Below are 15,726 nucleotides of genomic sequence, written 5' to 3' on the forward strand. Positions count from 1 at the left end.
AGTGTATGTACTGTGCATGTTATTATTACCCCAAAAAGCCTGTTCACAACAAGAGAAGATGACTTCTGTGTAATGGTTGTGGTGTGGCAGAAAGGTCGACTATACAATTTAAATACGTGCAAAGGGCGTAAGTATTGTAATTTAAAACGCTACTTGTTTACCCAGTTATCCAAAGTAGCTTTCGGTGCTTGGCATCTGTTCATCCACGAATGCCTTCTCTCTGCTAGGCACAGTTCTAGGTACTGGGGTATCTTATTGCACTGAACAAAACAGACAAAAGACCTTACCCTCAAGTATCTCCACGGTGGGAGACAAACAAGTTAGACAGTGGTAGGTGCTTTTGAAAACAAAAGTAGAGAGAAGGAGTAGGGATATGGGTTTTAAATAGGGTGGAGAGGGTAAAGCCTTACTGACAAGGTGACAAGACCTTGGATTAAGAAAAACCTTCAAATATTTGACTCATTCAGTCATATACTAACGAATTGCGGACAAGAGAGTGGAGGAGGAAATTGGAGCTATAACGATGAAGAACCAGCGTGCCTTGAGTAAAAATAGACTGTTTTGGTTAAAGAAGGGAAACTTTTTTACTTTCTTCCTGAAAACTGAGGGCTTGGTCTCTAGCAAGCTTCTGAAAAAACAGTCCACCGTTGTCTCGTGGCCATTGGATCTTCTAAGCAGATGTGACTTCCTGTGTGTCTTCCGAACCTTCTTAGGAGCGGCTAAGGTGCGCCTAGGGTCCCTGACACCACCATGCTGTATACAGGTGACACACGAGCAGATCATCACTCGGCAGCGGTGAGCGAATGGGTGAAGCAGATTGCTTGGCCACTGTCTCCTGCCTAGTCCTGTGCTGGGCCCAGGGACTGCTGCGTTGAGCAAGTAGATAGATCTCTGCCTTCATGGAACTTACTCTTCAGTGGGAGGCCAGAGATGGATCATTCATCCATTCTTTTTTCAAAAACATGACGATAAAAAGTTTCAAACATATGTAGAAGTAGTGATTCCCCCATATGTACCTAACATTTAGCAGCAATAATTAACTATTTGCCACTTTAGTTCGTCTGTAAACATGTAATATATGTGATTTTTAAAATAGATTTTTCGATCATAGCAAAAGAAAAAGTGCGTATGTATTAGATTATCAATCATTACACGTGATTGAAATCAGAACATAATTCTCAGATCACTGGTTTGAGTTTAGAATCTGGACACTTTTTTTTTTTTTTTTAACTTTTGAGAGGTTACAAGTCTATTGAAGGGTTTGTTGATTTACAAGGACATTTTCCATTATTTCAGCTATTTACATAAGTTATCTGGTTGTTTATTTTAGATGTTTTGACTTACCTGCTGGCATATTGAATCCAACGCAATTAACTCCCAGTACTAAGGAATGCAGTGACAGAGACTGGATAAAGAACCTCCTGATTAGGGCTTTGTATAGTGGCCAGGTTTTGTGGGTAGAGACATTGGGATGTCCTGTGGGGATATCCTGATTCCTTCTTAGAGCAGATGAATGGCTTCTTTGTCCTTTCTGATGTGTCCCAAGCCAAAGTATGGTCTGGTACTCCTGGAGGATTTGGACCTGTACCCTGGGACTGATCAGACTCCACGATGGGATCGCCAGCCCTCAGACTTTTATGTGAACCAAGTGATTATGCTGTGGGGTTCATTTAACTGCCACCCTAATTTAATAAGTATTATAGACTATATTGAAATTCTAAAGTCTTAACAGAAACATGTTGATTACATTTAAATTAATTTTAATCATCTCACGGGAAGATATGGAGGACCTCTGACTTAAGACAGCTAATAAATGTATTAAAATTGTTGGTTATGTGAAGGGCGACCATGTTCCCCAGTTTACACCTTCTTTGTCTCTTGCGAGTGGCCCGATTTGAAATTATAGGATTACTCTCTAACTGTAGGCTAAATGTTTTCAGTTAAAAATTAAGAATTTAAAGTTATATTGGATAACTTGCTACAAAAATAAATTTTTTTTCCCCTAGGAAAATTTTTTTGTTTGGGGTAAAAATAATCCATAAATCGGATTGTGAGGTAGCTTATATAAATAAAAGCAAAACGTTCATTTGTGTAATCATGGAAATTTGCATGTCAATCCAGATTTAGAATTATAGGCTCAAAGTTTTTGACCCTGGAAGGGAAACTGAACAGCTGTATTCTTTTGAAATTTTAGAATATTCTTTTGCCTGGTATTCCTTTCATATTTCAACTTGATTGCCTTTTAGAAGTAAGAGACCCTTTTGATGAGGCTTGGGACTGTGGTTTCATAAAATTAATATTAAACGCAGTATGCCACCATTTAAAACAAATGGATGGTTATATTTCTCACACTTGCAAATTTGGTAATTCCTTATAATTTTCTATTTTAAGAAAGTTTTGTTTGATAGTGATTGCTAAACGAAAGCGAATAAATTGTGGTGTGAAACTTGAGTAACTGAACTCCAGCTTGTTTGTGATATGTCACCACTCTACATTATTTTTTCTTAGATAAGGGTAGCAATGTTTAAACTAACTCGACTTATTGGTTTCATATCAAGCAATAGATAGGATGATTTGTAAGCGGTTATAAAAGTGGAGAGAGACCCGGAGTAGGTCGTGTACTGGGCACTTCCTGTGTTTAATTCCGTCTTCACAGCAGCCTCTCAGGTAGGTCCCTTCTAGTTTATGGATGTTGAAACCGAGGTTACACAGCTAGGAAATGATGGAGATGGGATTCAAACCCGGATCAAAACCATACTGTTTATAGTGTGTGTGCTTTGCTTTAAACATTGAGTTCTGGGTTTGTGTTGTTGTTTTGACCTCAGAGAATTTTCTTTTCTGTTGTTTAAACTCATTATTTTGTTGTTTTTCTTTCCTTGATTTAGCTCCTTTTGGGGGCGGAGAGAATGTTTCGTTGGGTTTAACCTAATTGCTTTGTCATCATGTCACCGAAAATAGGATCATTGTATCCATGGGATCTTTTAAATTGCAGTGGTGTCATTCCAGGGGAAAGTGAACCTCTTTGGCCTCTATTCTGCAATAGAGTGTTTATTTGTTCACCAGGTATTTATTATGTCAGAGGCTGTTTCGGTCCCAGAGACTACTACATAGTGAACAGGATGGAAGGAGTGGTTTCACACTCTACTTCTAGACAGTGGGTTTCTTGGGAATGCTGCTCAACTGCAGGATCCTGACCCTGGCTGAGCTGTTGATTGTCATCTATTCCAACAACAGCAACAGGAATTTTGAATTGAGCAGGTGGAAGTGGCGGCAGGAAGTGAAGTGGTTTGTGGGGGTAGGGAGAGGTCAAGAGGGTCTGGATCTGAAACGTGAAAGGATTTTAATCTAAAATGGAACCAAAGGGTATGAACGGGTAGCTCTCACGCATGCATCCTCAGGAAAATGAAAGTTGAAGACTGAGACTGATTTCCCAAAATTGCCTGCTTTACAGAAGATTGAGACTTATCCTATAACCGGTGAGTGTCTTCCAAGAATCTCTCTCCATCTTCAAGTCAGTGAACTTGGCGTGGCTCCTGACTGGGTTTTCCCCTTTTGCACTCTTTGCCTGTAAAAGCAACCTGCCCTAAACCTTCAGGCTTACCTGCCGCTCACTGCAGTTTAACGTGTCCCAAATTGCAGTTCTTCTGCTATTCCCAAATAAACTCGGTTTCTGGTAACTTGAGCTTGCCTCAGTTTACCTCCTTTCTTTTAGGTTGCCATTACATGGTGTCAGAAGTGGGATCCAAAGGAGATACCCACCAAGGAGCGGCAACCCCCAGAGTTGAGCAGGGCACCCACACTTGAGCCCTTTGTGCTCTTCATTTTCACGAGTTGCCGCAACTTGGTTAGGCAAGTCTCCTCTTGGATCTCAAGCTCCCTCGTTTTGGTTGAGCTCTCTGGCTTTATTTGGGATCTGGATAGGGACAGACTGTCCTTCTGGAGAGTACTCTTTTGTTCTGAATCCAACAATGGGATACCAGTCATCTAAATGTTTTAGAGGTGGCTCCCTTCGGGAACTCTGATGTGTTTTTGTTTGTTTGTCTGTTTTAAATATTTATTTATTTATTTATTTACTTGGTTGTACTGGGTCTTAGTTGCAGCAGGCGGGCTCCTTATTTGTGGCATGTGAACTCTTAGTTGTGGCATGCATGTGGGATCTAGTTCCCTGAGAAGGGATCGAACCTGGGCCCCCTGCATTGGGAGCACGGAGTTTTAAACACTGCACCACCAGGGGAGTCCCTCTGAGGTGTTTTTTAATTAATTAATTAATTTTGGGCTGCATTGGGTCTTCGTTGCTGCGCGCGGGCTTTCTCTAGTTGCAGTGAGCGGGGGCTACACTTCACTGCAATGTGGTGGCTTCTGTTGTTACAGAGCACGGGCTCTAGGGCGCGTGGGCTTCAGTAGAGGTGGCATGTGGGCTCGGTAGTTGGGGCTTGCAGGCTCTAGAGTGCAGGCTCAGTAGTTGTGGCACTCGGGCTTAGTTGCTCTACGGCATGTGGGATCTTCCCGGACCAGGGATCGAACCCGTATCCCCTGTGTTGGCAGGTGGACTCTTAACCATTGCGCCACCAGGGAAGTCCCACCTGATGTGTTTTATTATGATCTTTCCTCATAGACATTTTTGACTAAATGGACCAGTCTTACTAACGATAACTTAGAACTTCAGTGGCCGTTACAAGGAACCTTTTATGTCCCCAAACTTGTTTTTCTCCGAACCAAGTTAGAAGACCATGGTTACCAGATTAAACCATCCACATAGGGTAGTTATTTTAATTGTTATCTGGAGGCTTCTAAATGGGTTCAGGATTATAAAATTGCCTCCTTACCAAATACTGTTTCCAAATTGAAGCAAATAAGCAGCTAAAGGTGGATTTTTAAAATGTCACTGGCCTCTTTCTTGGTGTGAGCTGAGGTCCGTCCTACCCTTACTGCTCCATCTCCTTTGTACCTCTATCTTTGCTGCCTCCTTATCCCTCCCCTCTCTCTGAACTTCCTTTCTGTCCTGTCACTGAACCCTCACCTGCCAAGCCCATTAAAACTTCCCTTTCAAAATTAGACCTTCTGAGCATCCTGCTAAACCGTAGCAAACTTCCCGTACCCCATGGACAAAGGTCAAGCTTAGGGCTAGGGACTGCCCTGGTGGTCCAGTGGTTAGAACTTCACCTTCATGCAGAGGGGGCACGAGTTCTACCCCTGGTCGGCGAGCTAAGATCCTGCATGCCTCGTGGCCAGAAAACCAAAAAGCATAAGACAGGAGCAGTATTGTAGCAAATTCAGTAAGGACTTTAAAAATGGTCCACATCAAGGATATCTTTAAAAAAAAAGGGCTTAGGGTTATAAGGACTTTCCCAAGGTAACACGGATCCTCATAGATTTGGTGAGGAATTCAGTATCGTAACCCTGATTTACCAGCTTGGTCCCTCCAGTCTCTATCAAACAGTCCACATGCTTGTCTAAAATAAGTCAAGCCCAGCACTGGACTAAAACAACCAGTTGAGAAAACCCTTAACCATCTCTTAGGCTCCCCCACCCTGCAATTTAAATTTTGATTGATTTATTTATTTTTAGTTAATTAATTAATTTTGGGCTGTGTTGGGTCTTCGTTGCTGTGAGCGGGGGCTGCTCTTCGTTGTGGTGTGCGGGCTTTTCATTGCGGTGGCTTCTCTTGTTACAGAGCGCGGGCTTCAGTAGTTGCAGCATGCAGGCTCAGTAGTTGTGGCGCACGGGCTTAGTTGCTCCGTGGCATGTGGGATCTTCCCAAACAAGGGATCGAACCCGAGTCCCCTGCATTAGCAGGCGGATTCTTTTTTTTTTAATTTGTTTTTGGCTGTGTGGGGTCTCCCTTGAAGTGCGTGGGCTTCTCATTGCGGTGGCTTCTCTTGTTGCAGAGCACGCCTCTAGGCAAGCGGCCTTCAGTAGTTGTGGCTCGCGGGCTCTGGAGCACAGGCTCAGTAGTTGTGGTGCACGGGCTTAGTTGCTCCACGGCCTGTGGGATCTTCCCAGACCAGGGCTCGAACCTGTGTCCCCTGCATTGGCAGGCAGATTCCCAACCACTGTGCCACCAGGGAAGTCCGATCTCTTAGGCTTAAACGAAACCAACCACCAGCCCTTTTATGTGATCAGGCTGGCAGTACAGCCAAAAGCCTGCATGAAGCCATCCCTAGAGTCTTCCCCAAGTCCATGGACTGGAACAAGATTCAGGCATGCACCCAAAAGCCTGCTGTATCTGTCCATAACTGTTAAAGCAGGCTCCAGATTGTTTTCAAGGAAAATTTCAGGCTTCCCACGGATGCCGAATCCACCCAGGTGGCTTTTAATTCCACGTTTGTATATGATCTAACCAAGGACTTACCCTGTTAGTCAAAAGAACCTGTATAGAATGGGAAACAGTGTCTACCCTGATCTTGTCACTTTGGCCACTCAATTGGCTCGTACCCCGGAAGATGACACCAAAAGAAAGGCAACTCCCGCAGATGGAGACTCAAAGCAAATCTGGCCGTTGGAAAAAGGATTGCTATAAATTGAAATCCAAACACTTGCAACCCTCCAAGAACCGACAGCCAAACCCACCCCAAGGATGTGACTCAGAGGACACACAGGGACTGTTCCCTGTCCGTCCATTAAATAGCCTGGGGAAGACTCTTATCCAGATCAGAAACAAGTTCCTTATAGTATTAATTGGCACAGGGACTGCTCTGTCAGTGCCCAACCTAACTACAGCGAAACAGTTCCTTCCTCACAGTGTTACATACGTTCCGATAGTGGGGACCTCACGCTGCAACGTGTCCCTGTTTCCCAGCCCATACCTTTTTGTCTGGGGCCTTTGCAAAACAAACACCCATTTCTCCTCAGCAGTGTGGCTCCTATACATGTATTAGGATGAGATTTCCTGGAGAAATAGCATGCTGCCACTTTTTCCCTCAAGAGGCAGTATTCCTTCAGTTCAGATCAACACTTAGGGAGATTAAACCCCTTTTTGCCTTTATTACATTGCAAAGCCAAGAAGACCAAGCTTTGGACTTACCCCACTATTAACCAGGTACCCCTCCCCCCCACTCTTTGGACAGAATCCTCAACAGACATAGGCAGAATTCATAGTGCCTCTCCTATTAAGACGTACAAATACCCTATAAATAAAGAAGTCTTCCAGGACATAAGTTCTATCATAGAAGACTGTAAGGCCGAAGGACTCTTTGTCCCTTGCACTAGTCTTTGTAATAGCCCTGTCTTACCTGTAAAAAACCCAGCAGCCAAGGAGGGAGATTTGTGCAGGACCTTTGGCAATAAACAGCATTGTAATTCCTTGCCACCCTGTCACCTGTAATCCCCACGTGCTGTCAGTGTTCATCTCTACTGGAAGCAACTTTTTCACTGTGGTCGACTTAGGCAGTATGTTTTTTTAGTATTCCTGTTGATAAAGAGTCAATATCTTTTTGCCTTTATCTGGGAAGGACAACAATATACCTGGACAGTCATGCGTCAGGGCTTTACTGAGGTTCCTCTTCTGACAGATTTTAAAGGCTGACTTAAATGACGTAGAATTCTCTGGAGGCACCACCTTACTGTAATATGTAGCTGATTTGCTTCTTTGCTCACCCTCCCAAAATTTCCACAAAGACATTGTTCACCTGTTAAAAATCTTAGCCATTAAGGGATATAAGGTCTTGAAGGAAAGACTGCAATTTGTCCAAACTCATGTTTGATATCTAGGACATTTAATCTCAGAACGGAGACTACACCTAGATCCCGATAGGCTTCAAGGCATTTAAAACTCTCCAAACCCCCAAACCAAATGTCAGTTACGGGGTTTTCTTGGGCTAGCTGGTTATTGTTGCAACTGGGTTCCAAACTTCTCTTTAATGATTCTGCGCCCCATATGCTCCCTTTTGTTGTTGGCCGTGCCACATGGCACGTGGGATCTTAGTTCCCCGACCAGGGATTGAACTCGGGCCCCCTGCATTGGGAGCCTGGAGTCTTAACCACTGGACCACTGGGGAGGTGCCTTTCTAAAGAACAGCAAACCTGACCTCATTCTTTGGGATGACCAAGATCGTTTAGCCTTTGAAGGAAAGTTTAATAAATCCACCGACCCTTGAATACCCAAATTATCAGCTACCCTTTTCCTTATTGTATATGAGAAGGAAGCGAATGCCCTCGGGATATTTACCCCAAAATACGGGGCTATCACTGACCCCTGGGTTACTACACCCAACGGTTAGGTCCCTGGCCTGAGCATATGGCATGGCTTAGAGCTATGCCTGCTGCTGTCCTCTTAGTAAAGGCTACCATCTTTGCACCTCACACCGTTGAGGCTCTCGAGTTCACACCACACTCAACACCTTTCAGCAAGCCATTTTACCCCTTTGAAATCTTCTTACTCGCTGTGCCCGCGTCACTCCCATTCAGTGTAACAGTCTCAACCCTGCAACCTATCTTCCCTCCTCCACTGATAAAATTTCTCATGACTTCCCGTGATGACACCTCATGACTACTTACAGGAAACCTCCTTGATGAATCCTGATCTTATGTGGTTTACTAATGGCTCTTAGCTGAAAAATGAAAATAGTGAATTTTGTGCTGGGGATGTGGAAGTATTGAGGCTGCCGCCCTGACTTCGGCTGCTTCAGGTCGACGAGCTGAATCACACGGGCACACCTTATCTTGTTGTGCTTCGCAGGTATTGTGTCTTTTTGTAAATTGAAGGCTTGTGACGACCCCGTGTCAGCGTCGGTCGGCGCCATTTTTCCAACAGCATTTGCTCACTTCATCTGACTGTGACATCTTGGTAATTCTCACAGTATTATTGTATTTGCTATAGTGATCTGTGGTCAGTGACCTTTGACGTTCCTACAACTCGGTGAAGACTCAGATGATGGTTAGCACTTTTTAGCAATAAAGTATTTTTAAATTAAGGTATGTACATTGTATTTTAAGGTATAATGCTATCACACACTCAACAAACTACCATATAATGTAAACATTTATATGCACTGGGAAACCAGGAAGTTCATGTGACTCACTTTACTGCAGCAGTCTGGAACCAAACATGTAGTACCGTGGAGGTCTGCTTGTGTACCCTCACTCAAACATGCATTTCAGTCAAAGGCAAGACAGCACACCTCTTCACTGATATGTGCCTTTGTAGAGTGGTGCAGTGCTTTGGAATGTTATGGAAACAACAGGGTTTCCTTACTCCCAGTGGAGATAAAATTAAGAATGGCCCTTATGCCCAAAGTCTGTTGGACACCATACTGCTGCCGGCAGCTCTAGCTATCATTACAGGGCCTGGGCATTGCAAGTCTGATTCACTGGAAGCCAAAGGAAACCACCTCCTTGATACCTCTGCAAAAAAACACTTCCTTTATGATACCCATAGACCAAACCTCCGTCATGGTCCAAAAGGCTCTTCCCCCAGCAAAGACCTAAGAGAACTAGCCAGGGGAGGATAACAGCTGGCCTCTGAAAGAGAAGAACACAACTGGAAATCTGAAAGGCTGGCTGTTGGACCCATGAAGAAAAGGGGCTCTGGTTTGAACCCAGTAATAAGCTGTTTCTGCCAGAAAATCTAGAACTTCCCTTATTGACCACTGTACCTGGATTAGACCATTGGTCCACTGAGAAAAGGGTAACCTTTATAAATCAGTGTTGATAGAGAAACTCCAGCAAGACCACAAAAGGCACTTGTTTGCTTGTTCTACTTGTCATAAATTGATCCCAAGGAAGCCTGTTTGTACCGCCTCAGGACATTTTAATGCACCAGACTGCTGACGCTCTGGCAAGTGGATTTCATACAGTTGCCCCCACTCATGGGTATAAATATGCTCTAGTAACGGTTTTCATGTCGGACTCAAGCGTTTCCATGTAGAGTGGTGACTCCCTCTTCCATAGCTAAAGTCCTTGTAGAAAAGATCATTCCCACTTGAGGACCTCTCCCGCCCCTGGAACTCCAGGGGACCTACTTCACTGGGCGGTTTCCATCAGGCTTATCATCCTCAGTCTTCAGGGCTGGTTCATGCAAACGTAATTGTAAAGAGCTGGCTGGCTAAGTTAGTTGAAACCCTCCAGATACATTGGCCAAGAGTAGTGCTCTGGTTCTTCTGAATCTTAGATCTACATTTGGGATTCATAAATTCTCACCCTTTGAAACAGTCACGGATGGCCAAAGCATTTAGCCTCTGCTTTGTTTGACCCCACTAATAAAAGGTTACATACTTCACATTTTGCAGGGGTCTAAAATCCATTGAGAATAATCGTGCTGTAGTAGAGCAGTCTTTCTACAGTGTGCTCCCTGGAGATGAAGATGTCAGTTTACAGCCTGGAGACTTCAACTACTGGAAGAGACCTATGCATAAAGACTCCCTCCTCCCTCATTGGAAGGACTTCTACCAGGTGTTACTGACTAATCCCTGTGCCACGAAGCTCCCAGAGTTAGACTCCTGGATTCATGTGTCCCATCTTAAAAAGGACCCCAAACCTGAGTGGACCTGCAGCCCAACTCAAGACTGAAAGCTAAGAATTTCTAAGGACTGAAGCAGACGGCTTTCCAGAGATCAGAGATATCCGGCCCAGGCCTGTGAAACCTGTTTCAGCCAATTCTGTATCACTCAGCCAAGTCACGCTGCTATAGTTGTAATTGTCCTTTCTTTGGCCTCCTTGCCGCCCTCTAGTTTGGCTGTAATGCACCCCTTTGCTCCCACCTTACAAGAACTCTCATTCCACCAACCTTACTGATTGCTGGTGATGATGAACCTGAACTGGAGGCCTGGCCATTATCCTTAGAAGGGTGGTGAAACCTGTCTGGCAGAGATACAAGGTTTTCCTTTGGCATCTTTGTGGCTATACTTAAATTGGCACCTGACATTACAGCATTCCATTGGGTGCCCCACCCCTAAAGGAATCCCTCTCACTTAAGCCTGGCCTCTTACCGAAAAGCTTTCCAGTGTTCCAGAAGCATTAATGGGACTGGTGAATCTCTAGGCTACCTCCTGCACCCTTGTAACACTTGTATGTGATTCAGATGGCCATGGGTTCATTCCCCACTGGAATCTAGGAGACTGACGTCTCCTCCAGCATGTATCTCTTTGGTGGGGTGATGAAAATTTTAACGATACAGGGAGTAGAAAGCTGATGTGCTGTCTTCAGTGGCGCCTCATGGGGAGCTGATCAGAGATCTGTTGAGTGGTAGGAACTAATTCACCCTAGCTTGTCCCTGGCAGATCCCCAGCCTCCATCAGAACCTCACCCACAGTAACCAAACTCACCTGTTACTCCAAATATATTGAAATTTAAGATATTCCTCTAACTGTCCTCACGGTGCTAAACAGAACCACTTATCATGCGTTGTTTATAGATGACTGATTTTGATCATGAGATCTCTTTTATTCCAGGAAAAGAAAAAACCCTGTCTTTAGAAAACACTGGTTATTTCCTTCTGTGTGGAAGGAATGCATACCCCACACTTGCCCTAAATGGGAAGTGTGCTTGGAGCCCTGTCCTCACTCCTGATGCTGGAGTTGGGAAAACCCTGCCTTCCATCGCCCTTGGGCCCAATCTGGGTTCCTTCTCCTGCCGTCTTGAGAGAGCACACCGTAGCTGGGATGGATACAATTTTGGGTGGATGCCTACAGATACGCTCCTGGTAGATAGAAAGAGATTTTCCCTTTGGACTTTTCCCCTTGAGTTGGAGTAGCAGAACTTGAAAAGGCAGTTAAGAATCTCTTCAGGTTCATGGCTGCTACCTTAATGCTTATGTCAGAGCTTTTGGATATCAACAAACGCAAGTAGACAGCCTAGCAGAAGTTGTCTTACAAAACTGCAGAGCCCTAAACCTCCACACTGCATAGCACGGGGGAACCTGTGCCCTGCTTGAGGAAGAATGCTGGGGTTTTTTTTGTTTTTTTAAATTTTATTTATTTACTTATTTATTTTTGGATGTGTTGGGTCTTCATTGCTGCATGCGGGCTTTCTCTAGTTGCGGAGAGCAGGGGCTACTATTCGTTGCGGTGCACAGGGTTCTCATAGCGGTGGCTTCTCATTGCGGAGCACGAGCTCTAGGTGCGTGGGCTTCAGTAGTTGCGGCACACGGGCTCCGTAGTTGTGGCTTGCGGGCTCTAGAGCGCAGGCTCAGTAGTTGTGGCTCTAGAGCGCAGGCTCAGAAGTCTTGGGACTTCCCTGGTTCTTAACACAAGGACTGAAAGTAGTGAAAGAGGACTTCCCTGGTGGCTCAGTGGTTAAGAATCTGCCTGCCAGTGCAGGGGACACGGTTTCGAGCCCTGGTCCAGGAAGATCCCACATGCCACGGAGCAACTAAGCCCACGTGCCACAACTACTGAAGCCCGTGCGCCTGGAGCCCATGCTCTGCAACAAGAGAAGCCACCGCAATGAGAAGCCCATGCACTGCAACAAAGAGTAGACCCTGCTTGCCACAGCTAGAGAAAGCCCGCGTGCAGCAACGAAGACCCAACGCAGCCAAAAATAAATAAATTTAAAAAAATAATAAAAATAATGGAAGATAATGTCAAACTATTAACTGAAATAGGCCATACCCCCGGGACCTGGGCCATTTTTGACCTATTAGATATAGGCAGCTGGGGAAACAGGTTGAGAAGTTTATTCTAGTCAGTAGCTATAATTGGACTTCTGGCCATGGGTATAATCCACATGGTTAAATTTCTCCTGTTTTGTATCAGCAGGCAAATGTCTTTCTCCCAGGTGTATGTACGAAATAAAGTTGTTTTTCCTGTATGTAACTGCAAAATAAAGGCTTATCCTGAAGCTCAGCTGACCATGGAAACTGAACTGACCACGTCAGAGGAACATAACTGAGGTTCACCATTTCTCAATTGTTTTGTTCGAATGAGGCCAAGTATCTGCTTGCTGTTTGCCTCTTCCGTGGGATGAGACATCTGAGGATGGTCCTCCTCAGCTCGGAGAGACCCATAATCCACGTGCAGCTAATGGTGCCTCTGACTAAGTGAGGTACCCACACAGTAAGACTGATGAGCAAGACTGATGAGCAGTGCTCTTTGTGAAAGAGTTTAATCAAAAGGGGGGGATGTGAAAGGATTTTAATCTAAAATGGAACGGAAGGATGTGAAATGGAGAATCTCTTGTGCATGCACCCTCAGAAAACAAAGGTGGTGGGACTGTTTTCCCATAAATGCCTGACTTACGAGAGATGGAAATTTATCCTCCAACCAGTGAGCGTCTGCCAGGGATTTCTCCGCATCTTAGAACCACTTGCTGCATGGTCCCTAGATGGATTTTCCCCTCTTGCACTCTTTGCCCAAAGAAGCAACCCACCCCAAGCCTTCAGTGAACTCACCTGTAGCTCGCTTCAGTATGTGTGTCCTGAATTGCAGTTTCTCTGCTGTTCCCAGATAAACTCTATTTCTGGAAACTGGAGTTTGCCTTAGTTTACCTCCTTTCTTTTAGGTTGAAAGAAACCCCAATCCACACCTTACTAGCCAGGTAACCTTGGGTTAGTCACCTCACCCTTCCCATCCTCAGTGTCCTCTTCTGTGCAGTGGGGATGCACCCTCCCTGCCAGAGTTGCTGTGGGTATAAATTGCGGGAAATTGCCTGTCACGTGGGGACCTTGCTAGTACAGAAGGTGTTGGAATTAGGTGTGTGGCTTGACTGGGTGGGGAAAACGGGACTTTGTCCGTTAAGCTGGCAGTGACAGCTGCTGCAAGAGAGAGCAGTTGGTGTGTGTGGTCTACACAGAAGGTGCTGGTGGACATAATTGTTAGACAATGGAGACTTTAATTACATAGCCAAATTGTAGTTGGTTTCAGTGTGTAACCAGTTTGGCAGTAGGTGTCAGTATCCATTCCTATTCTTTGACCCAGAAATCCTACAGTCACAATCCTACTATTGCCAAATAAAGAATTACTTGGAATGGGAAGCCATGTAAACTAAGATGTGTTCATGTAGATGTTATCCGCAGTATATCGGGGGGAAATCTTCAGTATTTAACAACTGGTAAAAGGTAAGTGCATTAGCTCTTAAAATGTTGTCATCAGATGTTATTTTGAAGACCTGCCTGTCTCATGTTTTGCATTTGTGATATATGAAAAAGCAGAATATAAGCTTGGGAATCGGGCTTCCCTGGTGGTGCGGTGGTTAAGAATCCCCCTGCCAATGCAAGGGAGATGGGTTCAAGCCCTGGGCCAGGAAGATCCCACGTGCCGCGGAGCAACTAAGCCTGTGCGCCACAACCACTGAGCCTGCGCTCTAGAGCCCGCGAGCCACAACTACTGAGCCCGCGTGCCACAAGTACTGACGCCTGCGTGCCTAGAGCCTGTGCTCCGCAAGAAGAGAAGCAACCGCAATGAGAAGGCCACACACCGCAACCGAGAGTAGTCCCCGCTCACCGCAACTAGAGAAAACCCGTGCGCAGCAACGAAGAACCAACGCGGCCCAAAATAAATAAATTTATTTATTTTAAAAAAAAAAAAGCTTGGGAATAGCCCGGATGCGGCTGTATGTATGCAGTAGATTGCGGAGGAGCTAAGCCGGGAGGTGTAGGAATTCGGGTTTCTGTGTGGAGTGACTTTGGACTCAGCAGAATGGGATGGGGACCGTTGGAGGGTTTTTCCTCTCCTGATTTTCATTTGTTTCCTTAAATCATTTAGCTTTTTGAAAAAGATAATGTAACATTTATGTAGTATTTCGAATTTTTAAAGTAATTACAATGTTTTATTTTGAAACAGAATTACCTAAGAAAGATGCACTTAAAACAATCGTAGTTCATAAATTCCAGTTGGAGCTGTATTTCCTAACTGTGAAGCATTATTGTTCTCTTTGACCCTGAAGCACTGATTAAGGGGTTTGGGCTTTGCTCAGATACCTAAGAATGAGTCATCGACCAGTTGTCAGCTTGAAACCACCCTTCAGAGGGGCATCTGAAGTGGATTTACTACATCTAGGACTAAGGAAATGTGATCACCAAACCTGTTTTTAGGTCTGCATTTAGATAGGGCTTTGAAATTATACTAATATCAAGTTCTATTTAAGTCATAAATGTCTTAGAACCCACCTTTAATATTTATAGGTAGAAAGTCACCTAATCTGGAGATAATCTTTTTTTATATGTCTCTTGTAAAAGTGGGATCATAATTGAGTGTATTACATGATGTTTTTACACAAGTACTGCATCTTCAGTGTAGAAGTAGTAGAACATACAGAATAAAATTTTAAAATCATTCTGAGTTAAGGTTTGAAAGGCAATGTGAGCACCAGTAAATTCTTTGAATTGCTCTAAAATAATTGGTCTAGCGTAAATAAATGTTTCTGTTTCTGAAACTTATTATAGACATAAGGCAAGTTAAAATTGATGAATTGTCTTTATTCTGAAGTCTGGTCATTTTAGTGCCAACAAGAGAAATTTTTTATGAGTAAATGTGCTTGCACTGAAAGGCGTATAAGTTTTTAATTTGATGAGTTTTCACAAGTGTGTATATGCAAGTAACCAGTACCCCATTCAAGGTCTTGACATTTCCATCACCCCAGAGCAGTCCCTCCTGCCCCTCCTTACGAGGTCTCATCCCCCACTGAAAATCACTGTGAAAAGAGTACATTTGAAAATTTTTTGTCTGTGAATATTTAGTAATGTTAATTCTTTTTTAATTTGTAGGAGATAAAAACATTCAGATGGCAGATAACAGGTAAGCCAAAATGGACCTTGTTTATTGGAGTTTAAATTTTACTTGGTGAGCAAGAGGC

At 44.2% G+C, this 15,726-nt stretch overlaps 1 protein-coding gene across 1 annotated transcript in view; it reads left to right on the forward strand.

The window, feature by feature from the left end:
- NAP1L4 (nucleosome assembly protein 1 like 4) overlaps positions 1-15,726 on the forward strand; it is a 60,660-nt gene that overhangs the window by 3,723 nt on the left and 41,211 nt on the right. The window contains exon 2 of the mRNA XM_065881431.1: positions 15,638-15,668. Within this exon, the coding sequence (XP_065737503.1) occupies positions 15,655-15,668 (14 nt within the window). The 5' untranslated portion in view covers positions 15,638-15,654. The remainder of the gene's footprint in view (positions 1-15,637; positions 15,669-15,726) is intronic.

The sequence above is a fragment of the Phocoena phocoena genome, chromosome 8 (genome assembly GCF_963924675.1).
Source record: "Phocoena phocoena chromosome 8, mPhoPho1.1, whole genome shotgun sequence".
NCBI classification, from domain to species: domain Eukaryota; kingdom Metazoa; phylum Chordata; class Mammalia; order Artiodactyla; family Phocoenidae; genus Phocoena; species Phocoena phocoena.